At 41.5% G+C, this 24,427-nt stretch overlaps 1 protein-coding gene across 1 annotated transcript in view; it reads right to left on the reverse strand.

The window, feature by feature from the left end:
• The window catches only part of UNC5D (unc-5 netrin receptor D), a 709,113-nt gene that overhangs the window by 133,375 nt on the left and 551,311 nt on the right, over positions 1-24,427 (reverse strand). The window contains 2 exon segments of the mRNA XM_040415688.1: positions 9,531-9,908; positions 15,044-15,229. Of these exon segments, the coding sequence (XP_040271622.1) occupies positions 9,531-9,908; positions 15,044-15,229 (564 nt within the window).

Raw genomic sequence — 24,427 nt, forward strand, 5'->3', positions numbered from 1 at the left:
TCCAACATGCAATTCCATGTAAACATCACTCTCTAAACATTCAGTCCCATGTAAATAACATAATTCCCCCCCACCTGCCACCTTCAATATTCAGTCCCATGTAAATAGCATCACTCCCTCCCTCAGACCCCTGTAACATTTAGTCCCATGTAAATACCATCACTCTCTCCCACAGCCACCACAAACACACGGTCCCATGAAAATAACATCACTGCCTCCCCCAGCTGCCTCCAACATACAGTCTCATGCAAATAACATAATCCCCTCCCACAGCTGCCTTCAATATACAGTCCCATGTAAATAACATCACTCCCTCCTCCTAGCCGCTTCAAACATACAGTCCCATGTAAATAACATCACTACCTCCCCCAGCCCCCTCCAACATACAGTTCCATGTAAATAACATCACTCCCTCCGCTAGCCGCCATCAACCGACGGTCCCATGTAAATAACATCACTGCCTCCCCCAGCCCCCTCTGACATACAGTCCCATGTAAATAACATCACTCCCTCTCACAGCTGCCTCCAACATACAGTTCCATGTAAATAACATCACTCCCTCCCCAAGCCACCTCCAACATATAGTCCCATGTAAATAACATAATCTGCTCCAACAACCACCTTGAACATACAGTCCCATGTAAATAACATAGTCCCCTCCCACAGCTGCCTTCAACATATAGTCCCATGTAAATAACATCACTCCCTCCCCCAGCCCCCTCCAACACACAGTCCCATGTAAATAACATCACTGCCTTCTACAGCCACCATCACCATACAGTCCTATGTAAATAACATGACCCCCTCCCCAGCCACCTCCAACACACAGTTCCATGTAAATAACATCCATCCCTTCAGCCCTAACATACAGTCCCAGTTAAATAACCACAACTCCCAGCATTGCTCTGTCTCTCCCTTCACTTACCTCTCCTCATGTAGCAGACATCACCACAGCTTCTTCTCCCAGAACTTCTCCTATTCACTGCCATCCTCTCCTGCACTAGTCACATGATGGTGACATCATCGCAGGTCCTTCTCAACCACTGCCTGTTTTACTAGTCACATGACCTGTGATGTCATCACAGGTCCTTCAGCTCTTCCAGTGCATTAGATTTAATTCTATTGCTGTCCTGAGGATGGTAATACAGTTGTATCTAGCTGGCAGGCAGGACATTCGGTGCCTGGGACAAAACATCAGGGGTCCAGGCCCCGAATGTTTTAACCTAGCAACGCCCCTGCATTGAGGAGGCATAACTGAATTAAGAAAATTTGCTGCTTAGAATGTTGACCACAACTATTTTATCACTCCCCTCCCCAGGTTAAATTCCTAAAGGAAGGGGAACATGGTGGGGCTCTTGGGGCACATACTGTAGATAGAACTTCTTATTTATTTTTCAATTTTAATTGTAATATAAGCAAGACCAAAGAGGATAGATGCCTTGTAGTTCTTGAGTCCTGGGTTCAAATGTTACCAAGGACAACATCTGCATGAAGTTTGTATGTTCTCCCCGTGTTTGTGTGGGTTTCCTCTGGGTAATGCGGCAAGTTTGATGACATCATATGCTCACGCTGGCCGCAGGTGATTTGGCGGGTTTTCTTCAATCAAGATGAAGCAGACGGTCTCTACGTGAGCAAGTGGATGAGGTGAGTTACATTTTTTCATTTTCAGCTACCATTTTAGGAAAAATCTATTTGTTACCACGAAGTGCAAGGAATTTCAACTTCAACTCCCATTTTTCCTAAACTTTGGATCGAATTCAGCTTCATAGTCTTCAATTCGCTCAACAGTAGTCATATAACATATTTCTGATTGCTAACGCTCAATAAGAGAAAATATTATATATTAATTTAAATGCAAGTTAATACCGTAATTGAGCACTTAGTACGCCCGCATGACACCAACTTGTGGTTGCTACGGAGGACCTTTATCAACAGAAACCGCATTTCCCCAGTTGAGAGCAATTGGAAGCTACTAATTATCAGGCGCGCTGGTATTGAGCCGCACTTGACAGTTAGTTTATATATACAGGAGCAGAATGCACAATTTAAAAAGACAAGTCTGAAAGGTCGGTGATATGCTTGTGAATTAAGCAGTGAAGGAGGCTGTGTCACCGTCACCTGTCTATGGGTCTTTGTGACAGCCATGAAGTGTCACTGAAATGTTGATTGTATTCAGGCTTCTTCGGTGCACTGACAGAACAAAGGCTACCCCATCTATCCAGAGCAGGAGCAGAGGCGAGCTATTCATATCCACCCTTCATGGTGTCATAGTACTTAGATTTTAGGGGTTGATTTTATTACCAACTTTTTTTTTCTTAATTATTATTAGCTCGTTGTGTATTCTTTTGTTGTACGCGATGTGTATGGATGGGAGAGGTAACTAACTAGGGACATGGTCTTGCAATTTAATGATGTATAATAAAGATATCATGCAATATGAAATGTACATAAGGCCTCATGCACATGACCGTTGTGTGCACCCGTGGCCGTTGTGCCGTTTTCCGTTTTTTTTCGCGGACCCATTGACTTTCAATGGGTCCGTGGAAAAATCGGAAAATGCACCGTTTGGCAGCCGCATCCGTGAGCCGTGTTTCCTGGCCGTGAAAAAAATATGACCTGTCCTATTTTTTTCACGGCCAACGGTTCACGGACCCATTCAAGTCAATGGGTCCGTGAAAGAACACGGATGCACACAAGATTGGCATCCGTGTCCGTGATCCGTGGCCGTAGGTTAGTTTTTATACAGACGGATCCGAAGATCCGTCTGCATAAAAGCTTTTTCAAAGCTGAGTTTTCACTTCGTGAAAACTCAGAACCGACAGTATATTCTAACACAGAAGCGTTCCCATGGTGATGGGGACGCTTCTAGTTAGAATACACTACAAACTGTGTAAAAGACTGCCCCCTGCTGCCTGGCAGCACCCGATCTCTTACAGGGGGCCGTGATCAGCACAATTAACCCCTTCAGGTGCGGCACCTGAAAGGGTTAATTGTACTATCATATCCCCCTGTAAAAGATCAGGGCTGCCAGGCAGCAGGGGGCAGACCTCCCCCCCCCCCTCCCCAGTTTGAATATCATTGATGGCCAGTGCGGCCTCCCCCCCCCCTCCCTCTATTGTAATAATTCGTTGGTGGCACAGTGTGCGCCCCCCCCCCTCCCTCCCTCTATTGTAATAATTCGTTGGTGGCACAGTGTGCGCCCCCCATCGGCCCCCCCTCCCTCTACAGCATTAGCAACATTGGTGGCCAGTGTGCGGCCTCCCATCTCCCCCCCCCCCCCATCATTGGTGGCAGCGGAGTTCCGATCGGAGTCCCAGTTTAATCGCTGGGGCTCCGATCGGTAACCATGGCAACCGGGACGCTACTACAGTCCTGGTTGCCATGGTTACTTAGCAATAGTACAATAGTAGAAGATTCATACTTACCTGCTGCTGGTGGCTGCTGCGATGTTCGTGTCCGGCCGGGAGCTCCACCTACTGGTAAGTGACAGGGTCTGTGCGGCGCATTGCTAAATGAACTGTCACTTACCAGTAGGAGGAGCTCCCGGCCGGACACGAACATCGAGCTCACAGGTAAGTATGAATCTTTAACTATTGTACTATTGCTAGTAACCCGCTGCCACCAATGATCGGGGGGGGGGGGAGATGGGAGGCCGCACACTGGCCACCAATGTTGTTAATGCTATAGAGGGAGGGGGGGGCCGATGGGGGGCGCACACTGTGCCACCAACGATTTTTTACAATAGAGGGAGGAAGGGGGGGGGGGGCGCACACTGTGCCACCAACGATTTATTACAATAGAGGGAGGAAGGGGGGGGGGGCCGCACTGGCCACCAATGATATTCAAACTGGGGATGGGGGGGGGGGGTCTGCCCCCTGCTGCCTGTCAGCCCTGATCTCTTACAGGGGGATATGGTAGTACAATTAACCCCTTCAGGTGCGGCACTTGAGGGGTTAATTGTGCTGATCACGGCCCCCTGTAAGAGATCGGATGCTGCTAGGCAGCAGGGGGCAGTCATATACACAGTTTGTAGTATATTCTAACTAGAAGCGTCCCCATCACCATGGGAACGCCTCTGTGTTAGAATATACTGTCGGAAATGAGGTTTCACGATCTAACTCATATCCGACAGTATATTCTAACATAGAGGCGTTCCCATGGTGATGGGGACGCTTCAAGTTAAAATATACCATCGGATTGGAGAAAACTCCGATCCTATGGTATATTAACTCCTGACTTTACATTGAAAGTCAATGGGGACGGATCCGTTTGAAATGGCACCATATTGTGTCAACGTCAAACGGATCCGTCCCCATTGACTTGCATTGTAATTCAGGACGGATCCGTTTGGCTCCGCACGGCCAGGCGGACACCAAAACGACTTTTTTTTCATGTCCGTGGATCCTCCAAAAATCAAGGAAGACCCACGGACGAAAAAACGGTCACGGATCACGGGAAAACGGAACCCCGTTTTGCGGACCGCAAAAAAATACGGTCGTGTGCATGAGGCCTAAGTGAAATGGAAAATGTCACAATAACTCTCCCTGCTACCCTCATACTGCATATCTCACAGATCTACGACTGAGTGAGTATTATTAGATGCACTCGAAAGGGCCGCGGTAACTGAAAGAACCAGACTAGAGATGAGTGAATCGATTCTTTAGAATCCAAATTCAACCAGGATTTTATTTTATTTTTTAATATGGGTTTGTCAGAATTTCTTAAGAATTTTTTTTGACGAATTGTGATTTTAAGGAAAAGGAGAGAGTTTTCCAGACATTCAGAGTAATTTTCATTTGGATGGAATCTATTTATACCTGAATCGAATTTCATGGTTGGATGAATCAGACCCGAATTAAATTTTAACAAATTCGCTTATCTCTAAAACAGACCAATCCAATTATTATTATTATTTTTTTCAGAAACAGCAGAGCTGTAATTATAGAGGACCGTATCTGGACCATAGTGACATCACTGCTTACTTTATCCTTCAACTATGCTATACTCATTACGCTGTGAAACCATTGTGGCCAGTCCCGGCATATTTGCAGTGTAGCAGCTGGATCTCTGCTGGATCCCATTATAGTCAATGGGGCCGGAGGAAATTGTGGTAACATCTGGCTATGCTGGATCCAGAGAGCTGCTGAAACAGCCTGCCAGACATCAGGCCGCAAAAGTGAAGCTAGCCTTAGCTGAAAATTTTTTTCTTTTTTTCCCCCAGCTCTATAAGATTATGGTATGTCAATACTGGCTATTTAAAGGGCTCTGTCAGCATATTTATACCTATGAAACTGGCTGACCTGTTACATGTCCACTTGACAACTGAAGGTACTGTGTTGGTCCCTGTGTTTATATCTGCCCGCTGCTGAGAAAAATTATGTTTTAATGTATGCAAATAAAAGTGCTCACTAGTATTCACTTATAAAATGCACTGCATCTCTGTGACCCCTATAGTTACCCCACTGCTTACTGTGTACATGATCATTTGTGTAAAGTATTTGAATATATAAGGGGCATCTATTTTAAGACACAATCCTAACTGGTATTTCTTGTAAATTATTCACTGTCTCAACTGATAAACTAGATGCAGCACATAACAGGTCTTAACTTATTTATGAAACATGTGTCACTGTTCACACCTGCACTGACAAAAGTCAGTCAACACATTAGTTTAATCTTATAGTATTTAAGTGAGTTCTATATGTCTGTATACTTACTGCAGATCCCATTTTATTCAACTTCAGCCAACTCATTGCCATTGCATTTAACTTTAAAGTGAATACTCACTGTTATAGACAACAGTTTGTTTTTAATCTGAATTGATTCAAACGACGAATGAGAGAATTTCTTGATATTCGTTTTGTGTCTGATAGGCCATATAAAAAAAAAAAAGTGATTTGTGTACAAATAATTCTTCACGATTGCCCTGAAGATTGGTATATTCTCTCCCCCTCCACAAACTCTTGAATGCCATAACAGCAATAGCAAGTACTATCAGAGTGACACTGACATACATAGCTATGGGTAAAAGCATATTTGATGGTGTTCAAAAAACAGAGTGATTAAAAACACACTGTGCTGTCACGTGTTATGCTTTTTCACATTACAAAGCTTCCAAAAATTGTCCCTTATTAGGGGCAGATGGTGTTTAAACACACACCGTGCTATGGGAAAAAAACTGTGACCTTGTTAGGACCAATATTCCAAAAATTATACCATAATGCCTGCTTGTATTAGTCCATGCACAAGTGTTAATTTTCAGAAGAAAGAGTGACTTGTTCTGCATAAGCGTCCAAAAATTAGGCCATATTCATACAAGGCATGCACAATTGTTATTTGTAAGATAAAAAAGTGGCTTTTTATGGCCGTGTCCAAGAATTATGCATTACTGGGAACAGAATTCCCTGCCAGTACTTATACATGAAAATTCACAAAAACTAAGAAGTGTTAATCATCAGGAGATAGAGTGGCTTGTTCTGAACAAGCCTGGAAAAACGCTTCCTTTTAATTGGGAACAGCAGCAATACAGTGTGGATGTGGAAAGGGTGGGGCAATCGTGGTATGTGGGGGCAATAGTAGCAGGACAGCACAGGCAGTATATGTGTATAATAGTAGAAGTGTGCGATAGCAGTAATGGCAACTGTGTAGCAGTAATTATAGTGGCAGTAGGGATAATGGAAGTAGCAGTAGGGGATTAGCAGCAGGGAACAGCATCTACAGTGGTGGCAGCAGCAGCCATATGTTACGAAACTTGATGGTAGGCAGACAGACAGCACAGTGGCATGATGGGGCAAATCTTTTCATTGGCCTTAGCTGGAGGAATGTGAAAATGTATCCATGCCTCATTCATTTTGAAAAAAAAGTTATGTTTTAGACACTGGTGGAGGACAGCTTGGTCTGTTTGGGTTTCACAATGCCTCATGCCAAGCTGAAAACCCTCTCTGAGATGACGCTAGAGGCTGGGCAAGAGATAACAGAAAGAGCATACTTGGCCAGTTCAGACCACTGTTCCAGTCTGGCCTCTCAGAAGTTCATGGGATAAGAGAACATGGTATGTGCCCGGGAAAAGCCTCAGTTGTTTCGATAAAAAGACAATTAAAAAAAAAAAATGATTAAAAAAATGGACAACTGGCTAGAAGAATTAGTATCATGCAGCAGAATTAAATTTTAGTGAAGATTCAGAAGTGCTGAACATTTGCGGACCAATAAGAGTCAGAGTCAGAAAAATTACATTTGGGCTAAGGTGCGGAAATGTGTCACAGTTACTAAAACTGAATGGTAAGGCAGCAACTGAACCACCAGCAGCTTAACCAGGAGGGGTTTTGCTTGCACACAAGCTAATTGCTGGTCGTAAACAGTTTTCTTAGGGTCAAACATTTCTGTTACAGATATCTCAAGATGGAGCTGACGACAAGGAAGAGGAGGAGTCTGAGCAGGAGAAGAAGCAGCTGATGATGATGACAAGCACACTGTATTGTTTGGGGATTCCACAAAGATCAGCAGAAGGAGGACAGACTTGTTCTGATTCGGAATGCTGGCCAGTTCTATTTTCCTACATGATCATGTGCTGCAATAGAGCCCTGGTACTTATGTTTGGGTTTGAACAACACTACATCTTATTTTAATCCTGCAGATCTTGCACATGGCTGTGGTTTTGTGTGCTGGCCTTTGTATACTACCACCGTAAACATAACTATGCATGGGGTCCCCCACCTCCCCCTGGACCCACTCCTCATGTCAGTCCAAACGCTGACTGTTCTCACACAACTCATTAACAGGGAGAATCTGTTGACTCCCGTTCAGGATCATTATTACAGATGAGCGAATCAAAGTAGAATTCGATCCGAATTTCAGGAAAAATTTGATTTGTCCTAAAGTCGAATTTCCTCATGGTTTATGGTAAATAATCGCATTATTTCTAAAATGGCTGCTGCACTTGTTACAAAGTGAAAGTAAGAAGCCCGGGAACGAGGTAGAACCCATAATGCCATGCAGACAGCCAATCAGCAGATAGACGGCCCCTGTGATGTCACAGCCCTATAAAAAGTCTCAGCCTGCTCGGTCTGTGCCATTTTACAGTGAACTTAGTGCAGGGAGAGATGTTACAGGCACTAGGGACAGTGATTTGGTAAGACTTTATTTAAAAAATAATAATAATACTGGGGATACTAAAAGTGATCTATTACTACAAATTTTAAGTCGTTTTTATGAGTAATTGCAGTAATCCTAGCATCTTTTATTGGGTTGAAAGTACCAGTTTTGGGATGTCTTACTTTTAAATATATAAAAGTATTTCCATTCATCCTTGCTTCTGGGGTATATTTGCAGTCTGATACAACGAGATTTGGGGTGTATTTATTTTAAATATATAAAAGTACGTCCATTCATCCTTGCTTTTGGGGGGAAAGTGCGGTCTAATACAACCAGTTTTGGGGTGTGTTTATTTCATATATAAAAATATATAGAGTGCAACAGAACAGGTTCTGTAAAAACCTATGTAGAATCAGCTGATGACGGTGTAAAAGGAGTGTGCTTCTTCTGGACGCAAACATTTACCTGTAACGCTGAGTTGACACTTGAGTTATTTGGTCAGTTTTGGCCCCGTAACTGACCAAATGAGTTAAGTGTGCAGTGATTCTAAGAGCGATGCCTTTTATCTGCATGTAATACTGACTCACAGTACTGTTTTACTACCCCAGCAGACTCCCTAAGCATATTTCTGCAAGGCACAGTGTTCTACACCGCTATACAGGCTCTCTGCAGCCAGGAAATAACAGTTTTTTTAACACGATTCATCACAAATAAATTCGGATTAAATTGAATCTTTTTGGGAAATTCGTCAAACCTTCCGAATCAAATTTTTGAGAAATTTGCTCATCTCTAATCATAATCACATCCTTCTCACTCTGGATGACCTGTCTTTGACTGCATTACACAGACAAATCATTGATTTGAACGGACACTTTGTGATTTCTCCTGTTGTGTTGCTGCAGGCAAACTGAAAGCTTTCTTAAAAGTTTCCCCACAGATCACATCCAATCACTGGGAGTCTCAGCAGGTAGACACTTTCAGGGAGATTAATCAAGATCAGCATGTACACACAGGTTTTTATATTTCCCCTGCTTGCCTCAGATGCGCCAAAATTATTAAGAGGCGAATTCCCCCTAATGTTGGTGGCACATCTGTATAGGTCTGTGCACCAAAGCGGAGATCAGTAAGGGATCTGGTATAGATTTCTGCTATAATCTATACCAGTTTATTGGTATAATAAACATGTTGAGTCGTTTAGTCTGGCCCCACACTGCTTGCTGTGTGGTGAGCAGTGCCAAACCTAAAACATTGGAAAATGTTGCGCAACTACAGCTTGCACCACAGACACTCATAAATATCCCCATTTGTGATCAAATTATTTCAAGGGACCCTTTTAACAAGAAGGGGGTCATACTTAAATAAATGGTCATATATAATGATGTCATGTGCTGAATGTGAGTTTTGATGCTTGCATTAAACTTGAAAAAAAAAAAACATACCTGTATTTGGCATAACCAGTCGTCCTCCTTGATGGCCAAAAATTCCACAAACTCTCATCTCTGGCTTGGATGAAATAGATGACAGATTCTGAATATAGGGAGTTTTATTTCGGCTGTGCAGGGTACTGAAACACCTATTATTACCATGTGGAAAGGTCCCTGAAAGTGTCTTTCCATGGAAATCTGGCCTCTCAGTCACCCCAAGTGAGACCATAAAGGAACTTTGCACCTTGACCTTGATGTCTGTGAGAGGGTTAAATATTGAAGACTCAGTCATTATTTCTTTGTCCATAGGGTCCTGGAAACAAATTGGGCCACTGTATGTTCTGCTCACTGTTAAGTCAGGTTGTAGAGAAGAGTTCAATAAAAGTGAGTTCCCTGTAAGACAAAGAATAACTTCTAAGCTGGAAACACAAGACGGATTAAATAAAAATGTATAGACAGCAAAATATTAAACCCACGTATTTTACAGAAATGAATAAAAAGCCTATTAAACTTTGTAAATCCGTAGCACAAGGATTTCTAACATAAACCCATACCATTAAATCCTATGTGATAGAAGCCACCTAAGCGTTAAGGGAATTACAGAGTGTGCACTCATTTGTCTCCCAGTTAATGTAATTTTACTATGCACTTATACACCGAGTCCTGTCTTCTTCATTTTGGTGCCTCTATCTATATTTGATACACATGTCATAACTGCAGTATTATGCATGGCTGAAGCCAACTGGCTACTTTGTTACAGCAGCTCAAGTTAATGTAATGTAACTTGTTGGCTGATATGTGCCTGGCAAATATATTCATAGTTCTTTAATGGTTTAATACTCAGCATTTCACATATTCAACTAAAATACAGCTAACTGCTTGAGGAGCTATTCCAGGAGGAGCTGACCCTTCTCCTTATCTTCAGTGCACGTTCTCTAAGCTTATGCAATTGCCAGGCATTATCTTGCTATTTTACATCTGTATAATAGGTGGTCCTCAGTGGTGAACAGAATGATTGTCCACACCTATTGGGGGAATTTATCAAGCCCACCACTGCAGAATTCTGTGTAAATAAAAACAAAAAACTTGCAAACTAAAGCTTTGTGACCTTTTGTGCTTATTTGTGAAAAATTAATTGTGGCATTTTTTATATCATTTACTCTAGTTTTGAAAAGTGTATGAGCAAATGGGTATGGTTAGCCTGTCAAGCTGACTTAGAATGATTCTCTGGTCCCATAATGAATTTTTATCTTCCAAAGAACACCAAACACTGCATATTTTTTGCCCCATATACCTTTCTTCATATCAATACTTTCCTTCTCCTGTTCTTGACATCACTGCATCCTGGCAGGATGTTTATATGGTTTATTCCCTGCTTTCCAGTTAACTAAACCTAGCATGCTTTGCTCTGTAATTTTTTTTTTTCAGTTTCAGTTTTTTCAATTATTCCTTCTGCCGCAGTAGTTACACCCCCTACACCTACAATCTCCATTTTTGTTAGGTGGAGCAAGCCCTGTAAATAATTACAGAGCAAAGCATGCTGGGTTTGGTAAACAAGCTCATGAAAACAGTAAGTTCTACATGAAAACATCTTGCCAGGATGCAGTGATGCCAAGAATGGAGGAAAGAAAGTGTTGACAACATGGGGAAAAAGTATGCAGTGTTCGGTGTACTCTGGGCAAATGATTTTTTTTTTATTATGAGACCAGATTTATCAACCGAGACCTTTAAGCCAGATTTAATAACTGAGACTTTTTTTTTTAAGTCGCGAAAATTATTTCAATCTTACTCCAATAAAGTGGTAGTTTAGAAAATAGAGTAACATCTCAAGATATAACAGTTAGACTTAAAGGGTTCCTGAGTTTTTATAAAATTTTTGATATGTCGTAAAGACATATCAAAACTTTTGATTGGTAGGAATCTGAGTGCCGAGGCCCTCACAGATAGCTAGAACGAGGAGAGAGAAGCACTCACATATTGCACTCTTCCTCTTCACTGCAGGGGAAGTAATCGAGGTGGGCCTTATTCATCTTCGAACAAAAGTAATAGTAAGGAAGGGTTGTTCTTGTACATGGAGAACAAGAGAGGAGGAGGACATCAGAGCATGCAGAAAGCTTGAATGGAAGATTTTCAGCCATATGTATCCGGCATTTTTGGAAGTCGAATTAGACTAACTCTAGTAGCCCTCAGTTCCTTTGATCATAATGGTAATGATAAGATGACACTACTCTATGGAACATAGGATGAAGAACAGGGTTGGTAGCATGATTTTTTCCTTTTAACTGAACAGCTTTTAAAAAGCATGGCCAAAATGTTTTAACACACTTTGAAAATAATAATAAATCCTAAAGATCATATCAGATCCTATGAAGGTGTAAATTTAGACATGCACCAAATTTATAATAGCGGCTCAGGCTGGATGATACCACCTATTGATTGGCATAGTTTGAGACAGAATTGTTGTGCATTTTTGGCTGATTTTATACCCAAGCCCCTCTTCCATTAAGCCATACCCCTTTCTGGGCTAGGATCATAGAACTTCTCTGAACATAGATGCAACACATTGCTACATAGATGCAACACATTGTTCCATATTTTAGTACTACGCTTGCAAGAATCTAGATGCACTCACATGGACCAATGTGTCTATAACCAAGGGTGGACACAGATGTTAGAGCATCCCTGTGCAAGAGCAGTATATGAGCCCTTTGCATCATATGACTTTAACAATCCATCAGTATTTTATAACCATAAAGTTCATTAGCTTTTTGACCTTTTTGCAATCTAATAAATAGTAAAAGGCTATTTTTAGGTGGCAATGGGTTTCCTTTACCCACTAGGACCCTGTGACAATTTGAACATATGGTATGTATTTTCCTGTCTATAGCCAAGAATAGTGGAAAAGGCTACTATTTTTTGGGCTGTCCAGGAATTTATAGACTGTTGGCAACCCTGATGAAGAGGTATTCTAATATCACATCCAGCCATTAGACTCCAGTCGGCTCTAACCATTGTGGGACCTTCTGCACCACACTGACTCTACATGGATCTAGTAAGTATAAACCTTTATTGGGTTCTGGTTATACAACTATATTCTACATCTAGCCCCGGAGACAGGAAATCCCTTTTAATGAAATCATTTACACCAGTCTATGTTCTTTGACTGACCCAGAGAGCAATTCCATTATTAAAATATATTAGAAAAGTGCTGGTTGTATTGCAGGTAAATCCACATATTAAATATATGAAAAGTCATCTCTCATGTGACTTCACTTTGATGCATTAAGGAAACTGGATTTGAGCAGAACAAGGCACCGAGTGATTACAGACTCACCCAAGTGAGGAAGACTTTGGGTATATAGGCTTAATATGGAAACTATCGTAGTACAACTATATAAAACTCATGAATATGGATTTATGGTAATCAAGATGATGACAGCCTAGATTCAGGACACACAAAGAAGCGATAAATGTATGTGCCTAATATAATTGCTTCCTTCATATATATTAATATATACAGTGCTGTACATGGTGTAAACCTAACTTAGTTGAGCTGAGCTGCAATGATAGACATAAGACTTATTCACACCAAAGTTAAGGTATCGCACAGTAGTCAGAACTAACACCATCCATGTGTCACAGACCTAGATAATGTGCAAAGTATGTTCTTCAGTCATCACAGAACTCATCTCCAGGACAAGAGAAAGTTACCAGTTACAAAATAAAAAATGCTAGTATTTTCATTTTCATCCCTTGCCTGAAGGCTTCCTGGAGCATAATATTTTATTCATTGGTCTCCATTGCTAAAGAACATTGTGTAACAACACTCTTTCCTTAATGGGCGAGAAGTGTTCCCTATTTTTAAATGGTGTTTTGCATCCTATACATAATTCTTTTACATTGAAATCCAGAAAACAGCTGGAAGGGGAAGAAAAGAACTAGAGGCCTCCATCTTTCCATAATATATGGGTTTGAATTTAGGATAACTCCATCACTCATAAAAACCAACCAAGAAGGTTAAAAGGCTTGTACAGTCATAAAACTACACATACATTTCCATAAAATAATTCCCTTACTAATAATAAAGTAATTTTAGTTTGGACTCCAACTCTCTTTTGTGACCGCCTCCCCCCCCTCCCAGTCACAAAACCACAATAATCCAGAGTACACATATGTGGCATGATGATCCATTTGCTGATCATGTGACTTCCCCCACTTGTAACCCAGTTCTCTTAAATGGAACATGCCTGTCTTTTGAGGCCATCTAAGAACTTGTTAATTTGAGCACAGGAACAGAAAACAATCAATAGCATATCACATCATAGAAGGCAAGTCACTGGGGCCAGAAGTGAAGGAAGTCACATAATTGGCAGGGGAGCATACAGTATCTTGCAAAAGTGAGTACACCCCTCACATTTTTTTCAATATTTTATTCTATCTTTTCATGGGACAACACTGAAGATCTGACACTTTGATACAATGTCAGTGCACATCTTGTATAACAGTGTAAATTTGATGTGCCCTCAAAATAACTCTACACACAGCCATTAATGTCTAAACCGCTGGCAACAAAAGTGAGTACACCCCTAAGTGAAAATGGCCACATTGTGCCAAATGTTAATATATTTTGTGTGGCCACCATTATGTTCCAGCACTGCCTTAACTCTCTTGGGCATGGAGTTCACTAGAGCTTCACAGGTTGCCACTGGAATCCTCTTCCACTCCTCCATGACAAAATCAAGAAGCTGGTGGATGTTAGAGACCCTGCGCTCCTCCACTTCCCGTTTGAGGGTTCCCCATAGATGACCAATATTGTTTAGATCTGGAGACATGCTTGGCCAGTCCAGCATCTTAACCTGCACTTTCTTTAGCAAGGCAGTGATAGTCTTGGAGGTGTGTTTGGGGTCGCTATTATGCTGGAATACTGCCCTGTGGCCCTGTGGCAGTACATGTTGGCATTCAAGGTTCCCTCAATGAACTGTAGATCCCCACAGCCGGTATCTCTTCCCTCTGCAGAGTTTGTTTTGCATGCTTTGCTTTCTCTCTGCACTTGTACACAGCCTATGTAAGTCTTCTCCTACAAGCTGCATTGTGTGTGCTTTCCTCCATATCTACAGCCTGTGAGCTGTCCTCTTGTATGTTGTCTTCACCTTCTACTCTCTGATCTGCCAAGTACAATACAGTCTCCTCACCCTCCCTGCTGATATCTTGATTGCTAAGAAATGGAAAGGTGTCCATACCTTTACGTTGGATCCCTATCATTTCAGGTTTGAGTCCCTAAGCTGACCCATATTTGGCACATACAGTATATTTTACAAGAAGCCATCCCTAAATGATTTCTGAACCCAATGCACAGTACTTTTTTAAAAAAAAAAGTATTATACCTGACACATATTCTGTAACTGATTAAGTGACATCATGAAGTTAGACTTTGTGAAGACCACCTTGTCATCTGATAAATTTACAGAAAAAACCTGCAAGATAAGTTCATTAGGTGAAAAAGGAAACCAAGGTCACAGTAAACCAACCTTGTCGGACAGTTTTGAAATTGAAAGTCTGAAAGCCTCCTGTCAGGGCAGACGAATCAATAACATCCACGCCATACTCGCTCTGGCTCCTTCGATATAACGTAATTCCCACCACCAGCACAGCCACAGCAATGATGGCAGCTCCCAGACCAGAGTACAGAGCAATGTCACTAGCGTTTTCAGCGCCTGTGCAGAAAATAAGTAAGGAGGGAGGAAAACAAGACAGATTAATTCAAGTTGTTCAGTGAAATCAACACCGCTGAGGGACTACTGTAAGTAGTCAAATGGCAGTGGGAAAAGAATGTGCTTTATCTTGCAGAAATCTGTTCAGTTCAAGACAAGACATAAGTAAGTTTCATGGAAGCAACCACTGTTGATTACCATTAGATGAACTACACAGAGATTGTGTGCAAATGTAAGATATCTATTTAATGCAGAAATTGCTTTGAAACGTATGGTGCTCTGAAGGGTGCCCACCACCACTTTTACGGTGCTTACAAATGTTCCATAACTGTGGAAGATAAAAGCTTCATGAATGGCCAGTCTTACACAGTGGGACTAATTTAGTAAAGATTTGCATTGCTATTCTGTATTGAACAGGAATGATAAGCTACATTGAGTATGACCAGGCATGCACCATATTATAACTTGTGTCATGTTTAGGACGGCACGAATGCCACTCCACTCACCCTGTGTCTTCTGCAATTCCAGTGCTCTGGAAGCAGTCCTGAGCACTGGTGTCCTGTGTGTCTATTAGGAATATTCTACATTGAATCTCACCTTATTCTACAGTATTGCAAGGGTTAACCTCATTGTGCTCTGTGTGCAGCTGCTAGGCTGTTTGTCTCACTCACTGCCTAAGCAATACGGATCCTATAATAAGGATCTTGCTAAGGTGTTGTTGTCTGCCTGTGTACCAACCTCTGCTGGTTTAGTGCATTCTGAACCTCCTCTGCCTGGCCCGATCTGTGCTTGTTTATCATAGTGACCCTCTGACGCCAACCCTGACCTCAGACCTGTTTCATGGATTTGCATGTACTCTTCCTGCGCTGACCATGGCCTGTTACTAACTACGAGTTGTGCCTGATTCCTCGGTGCTGTGCACCAGTGTCTCTGATCTCTATGGGTCAGCTGTTAACTACATCGGGACTACTCCAGGAGGTAGAGGCTTGGTGTCTCCCCTGCAGAGAAGTACAGGTGTTAAAGCAGTTATCAGCAGTACACCAATACTAATAGATATCCACAACTTTTTCACCAAAAATATTTTCTGAAAACTAAGGAATTTAATATTCGACAACTTAAAAGAAAAGGGCAAATGAAGGGCTTTTAGGGTAAATGTTGTGTCTGAAAATGCATCTTAAAATTATCTTTTACCATATCATCATGAGAAAAGATATTGATGGGCTCATGCACTCACAAAGTCTTTCTATCTTTCTCTGGTCTTTTCTACATGTCATTGAATCACAGATATGCGCTGTCTGAGGTCTCCATGGACTGCTTACGTATCCATTTACTTTACCATGCCTATTCACACATCACTGGTTTCCCAAGGGCCATGGGTCTGTGTTGACACCACAGAAGCATGCCCTATTTTTTTGTCCATGATTATGGAACTCTCACGCACATTATAGCCTACGGTTTATGTTTGATCCAGAGTATTGCTAGAATATGCTCTGGAAATTAATAGTCAGCCTAACAGCGTCTGTGAAATACTAATGACAGACAAGGACAAATAATGGACACATGGACCAAACACGGATTCTTCACAGACATCTTCATGGGTGAATCACTGACCACCCTGTCACAGATGGCATCAAGTCAATGATGTCACAGATGACATCACAGACAGGGACATGTGAAAGAGGTCTAAATCATTTCCTTTCTATTGAAGAATTGTTGAGGTTTCAATCATATAGATCGCTATTGATGGCATTGTCAGGCATGTCAAGCATACCATTTGAAAGGATTGTCCACTTTGGACAATGTATTTTTGCTAGAAGACTTTCCCCTTACGACAAGCTGATGACAATGTGTCCTACTGTTTGGACTTCTAACAATCATCTGTAATCGATGGCAGAATTCTATAGAAAGTGTTAATTTTCTCTGTAATGAAATTGAAAAAGGACTGTCCATGCAATCCAAAAAACAAGCCAGGTCCTCCAGAATGAGAAGTTCTCTTTGTAGCCACACTCTTCTCTGGTTAGAAGAATATGTTACCTGGGAAAATGTTGAAAGACCCTTTCACAATAGTGTAGTTTACATAAGACTAATTTTGCTTGTACAGGAGAAATTCAAGTGTTTAAACAGCATTTGATCCAGGGACATCACTGAGTTAATATGTTCTCCATTGCTATTGAATGCTGAGGGAAGAATTAATTATTTGAAGTTTGCTTTTTTAAAAAGTTACCTTGATGCATACACGCTGAGTCGTATAATACAAACCTCTTATAAGACACGGCAGGATACATCATTTGAACAGCCTTAACTTAACAAATTACAAATTACATTAGCTACAACAATACAGATTCAGTTACAAAGCAACATTTTGAATATCACTAGAGCTATGGGAATATTAACATATGCATTATTCATTCATTGGTAATTATAGCTAACTTCATATAACTTCGCATCAATTCATATAATTTAAGAACCTGTAATGACTCACTGTATTTCAGATTAAAATCTCCCTTTAATTTGCAAGGGTTGTAAATTCTTTAAAATGTGATTGCCTTTTTTTTTATTGCTCACCCACTCATAGACCTTTTTATGTTATCAAGAGTGTACCATTCTTTTCTTATAGTGTAGTGACCATTCCAGTAAGCCTTAAACCGGGTATCCTTACACTTTGAAGATCACATGGTAACTTTTGTATGGAGTAAAGAGGAATGTCTGAATTTGTAGTGTTCACTAACAGTAGATGAGTCCATTCATCTTGCTTTACATTATGCATATCTACTTTACATTAAAAGGGTAGCTTCTTCTTGACAAGCACTTTCTTTTTAAATTGTAGCTGACCAAGAGTTCAGATATTTGCCACTTATCTGGCACCAGAAACCATTAGCAACTCGCCATATTTTTGTGGGGGAAGCTACACCTGATCAAATATTGCAAATACTGTAGATGACCATGTAACACATGGATGCCCCAATTCACTTAAAGAGGACCTTTCATCGGTCCAAACATTGTGAACTAAGTATCATGACATATACATCAGTGCCCAGGGATCTCACTGCACTTACTATTATCCCTGGGCACCGCTCCGTTCTCCCATTATGTCCTCCGGTATGTTCGGGGACTTGGTTATAGTAGGCAGAGACTTAGGGGACTTGGTTATAGTAGGCGGACTCTGCCCTTGTTCTGCTGGGCGTCTCCTTCTCCTAGGCTGTAGCGCTGGCCAATCGCAGCGGAGAGCTCACAGCCTGGGAGGTTTTTTCTCCCAGGCTGTGAGCTCTGCGATGCGATTGGCCAGCGCTACAGCTTAGGAGAAGGAGACACCCAGCAGAACAAGGGCAGTCTCCTCCTACTATAACCAAGTCCCCGAACATACCAGATGACATAACGGGAGAACGGAGCGGCGCCCAGGGATAATAGTAAGTGCAGTGAGATCCCTGGGCGCCGCTGTATATGTCATGATACTTAGTTCACAATGTTTGGACCGATGAAAGGTCCTCTTTAAGCTAGAATAGGTCTTTGTTAGCAACTAGACTCTATGAAGTCTATATGTAGAGTAGAAGGAAAGATGTTGCCAAGATGGACAAACTCTTTAAAGGGAATGTGTCATCAGAAAATGACTTATTGTTTAAATGCTAATTTTTTTTTATGTTAATATTTTTTGGTGTTTTTTTTTTATTTTCTATGTCAATATCTATAGTTAAACAAAAACCATAAAATCCTGTCGTTTTCACACAGTTCACGTGAGCGTGATGACGTCACTACATAATGACACTGGGAGCACACAGTGACATCATACTCAGAGCAGGTCCTTCGGCAGTTCTTTTTCAATCAAAAGAGGAGCTGACTGCCTATGCCTGTGCACTGGTGTATTATCGCTTTTAATGGCCGTTAGATGGGTGTACTGTCTCAATGGGCGTTAAAAACTGTTCCATTGATTGATAGAATGAAAGGGGTTTTAACATAGCATATTAATTCGTAATGAACAGAATTTCTAGTCAAGCTTCAATGAAGCTGCCGAATGGAATTTTCCAAACTTTGCTCATCTCTACTGTTAAGAACAGCTCCATAATCATGTTCAGGGTGCAGATGGCAGCATCCATAATCATGTTCAGGAAACAGAATAAATAAATCTACAATCAGAATATAAACATATTAGGAAAAAAGGAGATGTGTCACTATCTGGTTCTAACTGGGAGATAACATTTTTGGTGACACATTTCCTTTAAAGGAGTTTTCCGAGTAATGAAGAAAAAAAAAAAAACATTATAAAAGTCTTCCGGGCTTACATATACATTAGTTAAAGGGGTTCTGGAGTTTTTTTTCAACTGATGATCTATTCTCTGGATAGATCATCAGCATCTGATCGGCGGGGGTACAACACCTGGGACCCCTGCTGATAAGCTGTTTGAGAAGGCAACGGTGCTGGCAGTAGTGCTGGGGCCTTCTCGTTGTTTACCGCAGGCCCAGTGACGTTATGACTAGTATCAATGGCCTGGGCAGGGCTAAGCTCTGTTCACTTGAATGGAGCTTAGCCCCGCCCAGGCCATTGATACTAGTCATGACGTCACTAGGCCTGCGGTAAACTGCGAGAAGGCTGCGGCACTACTGCCAGCGCCGCTGCCTTCTAAAATAGTTGATCAGCAGGGGTCCCGGGTGTCGGACCCCCGCCAATCAGATGCTGATGATCTATCCAGAGGATAGTCAGAAAACCAGTCAGTATCTGGTGTGGCCACCATTTGCCTCACGCAGTGCAACACATCTCTGTCACATAGAGTTGATCAGGTTGTTGATTGTGGCCTGTGGAATGTTGGTCCACTCCTCTTCAATAGCTGTGCGAAGTTGCAGAATATTGTCAGGAACTGGAACACGCTGTCATATACCCTGACGTATACGCCGATCCAGAGCATCCCACACATGCTCAATGGGTGAAATGTCCGGAGAGTATGCTGGGCATGCAAGAACTGGGATGTTTTCAGGTTCCAGGAATTGTGTACAGATACTTGCAATATGGGGCTGTGCATTATCATGCTGCAACATGAGGTGATTGTCGTCGATGAATGGCACCACAATGGGCCTCAGGATCTCGTCACGGTATCTCTGTGCATCCAAAATGCCATCAATAAAATGCACCTGTGTTCGTTGTCCATAACATACCATAACCCCACCGCCACCATGGGCCACTCGATCCACAACGTTGACATCAGCAAGCCACTTTCCCACACAACGCCACACACGCTGTCTGCCATCTTCCCTGAACAGAGAAAACTGGGATTCATCCGTGAACAGAATGCCTCTCCAACATGCCAGACACCATTGAATGTGAGCATTTGCCCACTCAAGTCGGTTACAGCGATGAACTGCAGTCAGGTCCAGACCCCGATGAGGACGACGAGCATGCAGATGAGCTTCCCTGAGACGGTTTCTGACAGTTTGTGCAGAAAGTCTTTGGTTATGCAAACCGATTGTTGCTGCAGTTGGGTGCCGGGTGGCTGCTCTCAGGCAATCATGGAGATGAACATGCTGGATGTGGGTGTCCTGGGGTGGTGTGCTTAAACGTGGTCTGCGGTTGTGAGGGTGGTTGGATGTACTACCAAATTCTCTGAAACGCCTTTGGAGACGTCTTATAGTAGAGAAATGAACATTCATTGCACAGGCAACAGCTCTGGTAGACATTCCTGCAGTCAGCATGCCAATTGCACGCTCCCTCAAATGTTGTGACATCTGTGGCATTGTGCTGTGTGATCAAACTGCACATTTCAGAGTGGCCTTTTATTGTGGGCAGTCTAAGGCACACCAGTGCAATATTCATGCTGTCTAATCAGCACCTTGATATACCACACCTGTGAGGTGGGATGGATTATCTTGGCAAAGGATAAGTGCTCACAGATTTAGACAGATTTGTGAACAATATTTGAGAGTAATGGGTCTTTTGTGTATGTAGAAAATGTTTCAGATCTTAGAGTTCAGCTCATGCAAAATTGGAGCAAAACCAAACGTGTTGCGTTTATATTTTTTCTCAGTGTATATATAGCTTCAATCATGGGCAAGGCTTTACTTGTATGTGGTTGTCTGGGGGGAGGTGGCTTTGGGGTCCGATGGCCAGTGGATCAGGGCGATGCTTTTTTCTCACGGCTGCCGGCACTGGTAAGGATCGCACATGCGCGATCCCTCGCAGAAGCGGCCAGCAGCCAGACGCAGAGGAAGGGTGCAGGCCACAGGCTCTGACATTTTGTGTACAGAGCCAGGCCACTCCCTAAGGCAGGGCTAAGCCTGTACATGAAACGTCAGCACAGGGTGCTTGCTGGATGACGTCACGGGTCACGTGACCCACATCAGCAGTGAAGAAAAAAGCTATTATAGATAAAGAGAGTAATTTACAAAGGTATTCATAGATATGTTATAAAGCAGATTTGTCTATATTTATATAACTCGGACAACCCCTTTAAGTATCAGAACAAGTGCGCGAATGAATCATTGACAAAAGCTTGTAATATTGTATTTGGAAGCAGATTAAAATGATTTTGGAAGGGTTTAAGTGCAAATAAATACTGATAGACAGTATTTATTAGATATCTTAACACATAGCTGGACTGTCATAAATACTTTACTGATATAGTCCACACTATGGTACATTTCAGTGAATTCTTCTACATCCTGCTAACCTATATATACAAGTATGACAATATTTTTGTAAAACATGAGGCTGGCGTAGCATGAATGCCCAATGTGCCTATTTTGGGAGACATCCATTAGATTGGAATACAAAGAGTAGAAATGTAAGGTTGAGGTCAAAGTCTTCTAGATGGAGAACAATTTATAGAAATATCACTGAAGTGAAGATGCTGAACATTACAACTCAAAAATAAATATAAAAATTAGACTCTACATAGATTAGTCGGAAATTGCAAAGAATGCTTATTCATTATCATTATTTTTTTTGTTGTCATACTGTATTTCCATAAAAGAGAATAAAAATATAAAATTTTCATGATGATCACATGACACTAGGGCAGCAATGACCACTGTGACTGAAAGGGGGAAAGTGACTTTGCAATGATGCTGGCTGACTTCCTCTATGGCAGTAACTTTTCCTAAATCAATGGCTCTTGGTACTTAGATACTTCCAGGACTTGAGTAGAACAGAATAACATAACAAACAGATGATCACAAGAAAAGATATATGAAGCACATATCAGACAACAATAAACTCTCCAATAGATGACAGCAAACTTGACAAGGATGACAACAGTTAGATGGAGTCTGGCAATGGAACAGGGCAATAGCATACAGGAAGACAGCAATGAAGATAGGTAAGAGGCATATAATGTGGCAGAAACTAAGCCTGAACTGCTAATGGTACTTTCACACTTGCGTTAAACTTTTCCGGTATTGAGTTCCGTCCTAGGGGATCAATACCAGAAAAGAACTGATCAGTTTTATCCTAATGCATTCTGAATGGAGAGCAATCCATTCAGGATGCATCAGGATGTCTTCAGTTCAGTCTTTTTGCCTTTTCAGGACGGAGATAATACCGCAGCATGCTGCGTTTTTTTCTCCGTCCAAAATTCTGGAATACTTGTCGGAATACCGGATCTGGCATATTTTTTCATTGAAATGCATTAATGCCGGATGTGTTCCGGCAAAACGGATCCGGCATTGCGGTCTGCGCATGGACGAAAAAAAAAAATGCCGGATGACTCCGGAGAAACGGAGCTGGCATTTCAATGCATTTGTCATACGGATCAGAATCATCCTGACAAATGCCATCAGTTTGCACATGTTTTGCACAGCAACGGAACTGCCTGCCAGAATCCTCTGCCACAAGTGTGAAAGTACCCTAAGGGTCCATTCACACGTCCGTTGTTTCTTTCCTGATCTGTTCCGTTTTTTGCGGAACAGATCTGGACCAGATCTGTACCCATTCATTTTCAATGGGTCCTGAAAAAAAATCAGACATTGAGCTGTCCGATTTTTTTCAGGACCCATTGAAAATGAATGGGTACAGATCTGGTCCAGATCTGTTCCGCAAAACACGGAACAGATTAGGAAAGAAACAACGGACGTGTGAATGGACCCTAAGTCTAACAAGACAGCCATAACATCACAAAATCTAAACAGCAACTTAAATCTGAACCTACAACAAACACATCTACAATGCAAAAAGAGAAATTCCTATGATGCATAAAAAAATTAAAAATAAACGGTGGACTAGGATTCAAGTAAACACACAACTGCACAGAGTGTTCGCTATACCTGGCAAAGAAACCCAGATACTAAAGGTGTTTAAAGGTGTAATAATAAAAAAAGCCCCTCCCAGAAAACACTGGGTTAAGCAAGTTGGTACCACAATAAGATTCCCTGGTAAGTCATTAGCATACTATTTGCCTCAAGGTTATTGAGAAACAGGCAAGAGCTTCCTGTTGCTCGTAACATCTTTGACCATTCTTCCTCGAGATCACATGACTATATTTGAGGCCAGACCCTATACATCTCACTCTAAAAAAACAACAACCTGCTTTTCCATAAAATATTAAGAAATGCTTCAAAAAGATTTGTCACTATGACTCTCCATAACTTCATCTTCAATGAGCTCTCCATTGTGTAGGCAAAAGGTGTCAATTTTCATCAACATAGTTTCTTGAATAGCTTGTATTAACTCATTTTTTCTACAGTATTACTTTTACATAAAGCATTTCTTTTAAAGATTAATGAGTATTAGGATGCAATTAAGAAATATTTCTCCCCACACATCCATGCCGAGTACACACGCAATAAATATCTCCTACTAATCCAGAAGATCTTTGAAAATACCATACCCTTTCTTCCCTTGCATGTATTCAAAAGATAATCTGGCTGAATTTTATTCTTCAAATCTGCACACTCACGGTGGTAAGAGGGGAAGCAGCCAAGGATTATATTTCAATTAAATATTATATTCAGAAATGATAATACATAATTGAGCAGACAATGGTTTGGAAGTGACTCAATGATCTTGCACATTTTCTTTATATCTAAGTTTTAGCCATGTTCTAGTGCCTTCTTTATTCTAGAAATAATTTACATCAGCAGCGGCGAGAAAAATGATCTTATAAATTATGACTTAGTCTAGTGAGACGGGAACATGTAGAGCCAAGGACAAGATTTATCAATAATTACATGTATATTGCAGTTTTTACATATCTGTAACCTAAAGTTGGCCATACACAATGT

This window comes from Bufo bufo, chromosome 1 (assembly GCF_905171765.1).
Source record: "Bufo bufo chromosome 1, aBufBuf1.1, whole genome shotgun sequence".
Lineage (NCBI taxonomy): Eukaryota > Metazoa > Chordata > Amphibia > Anura > Bufonidae > Bufo > Bufo bufo.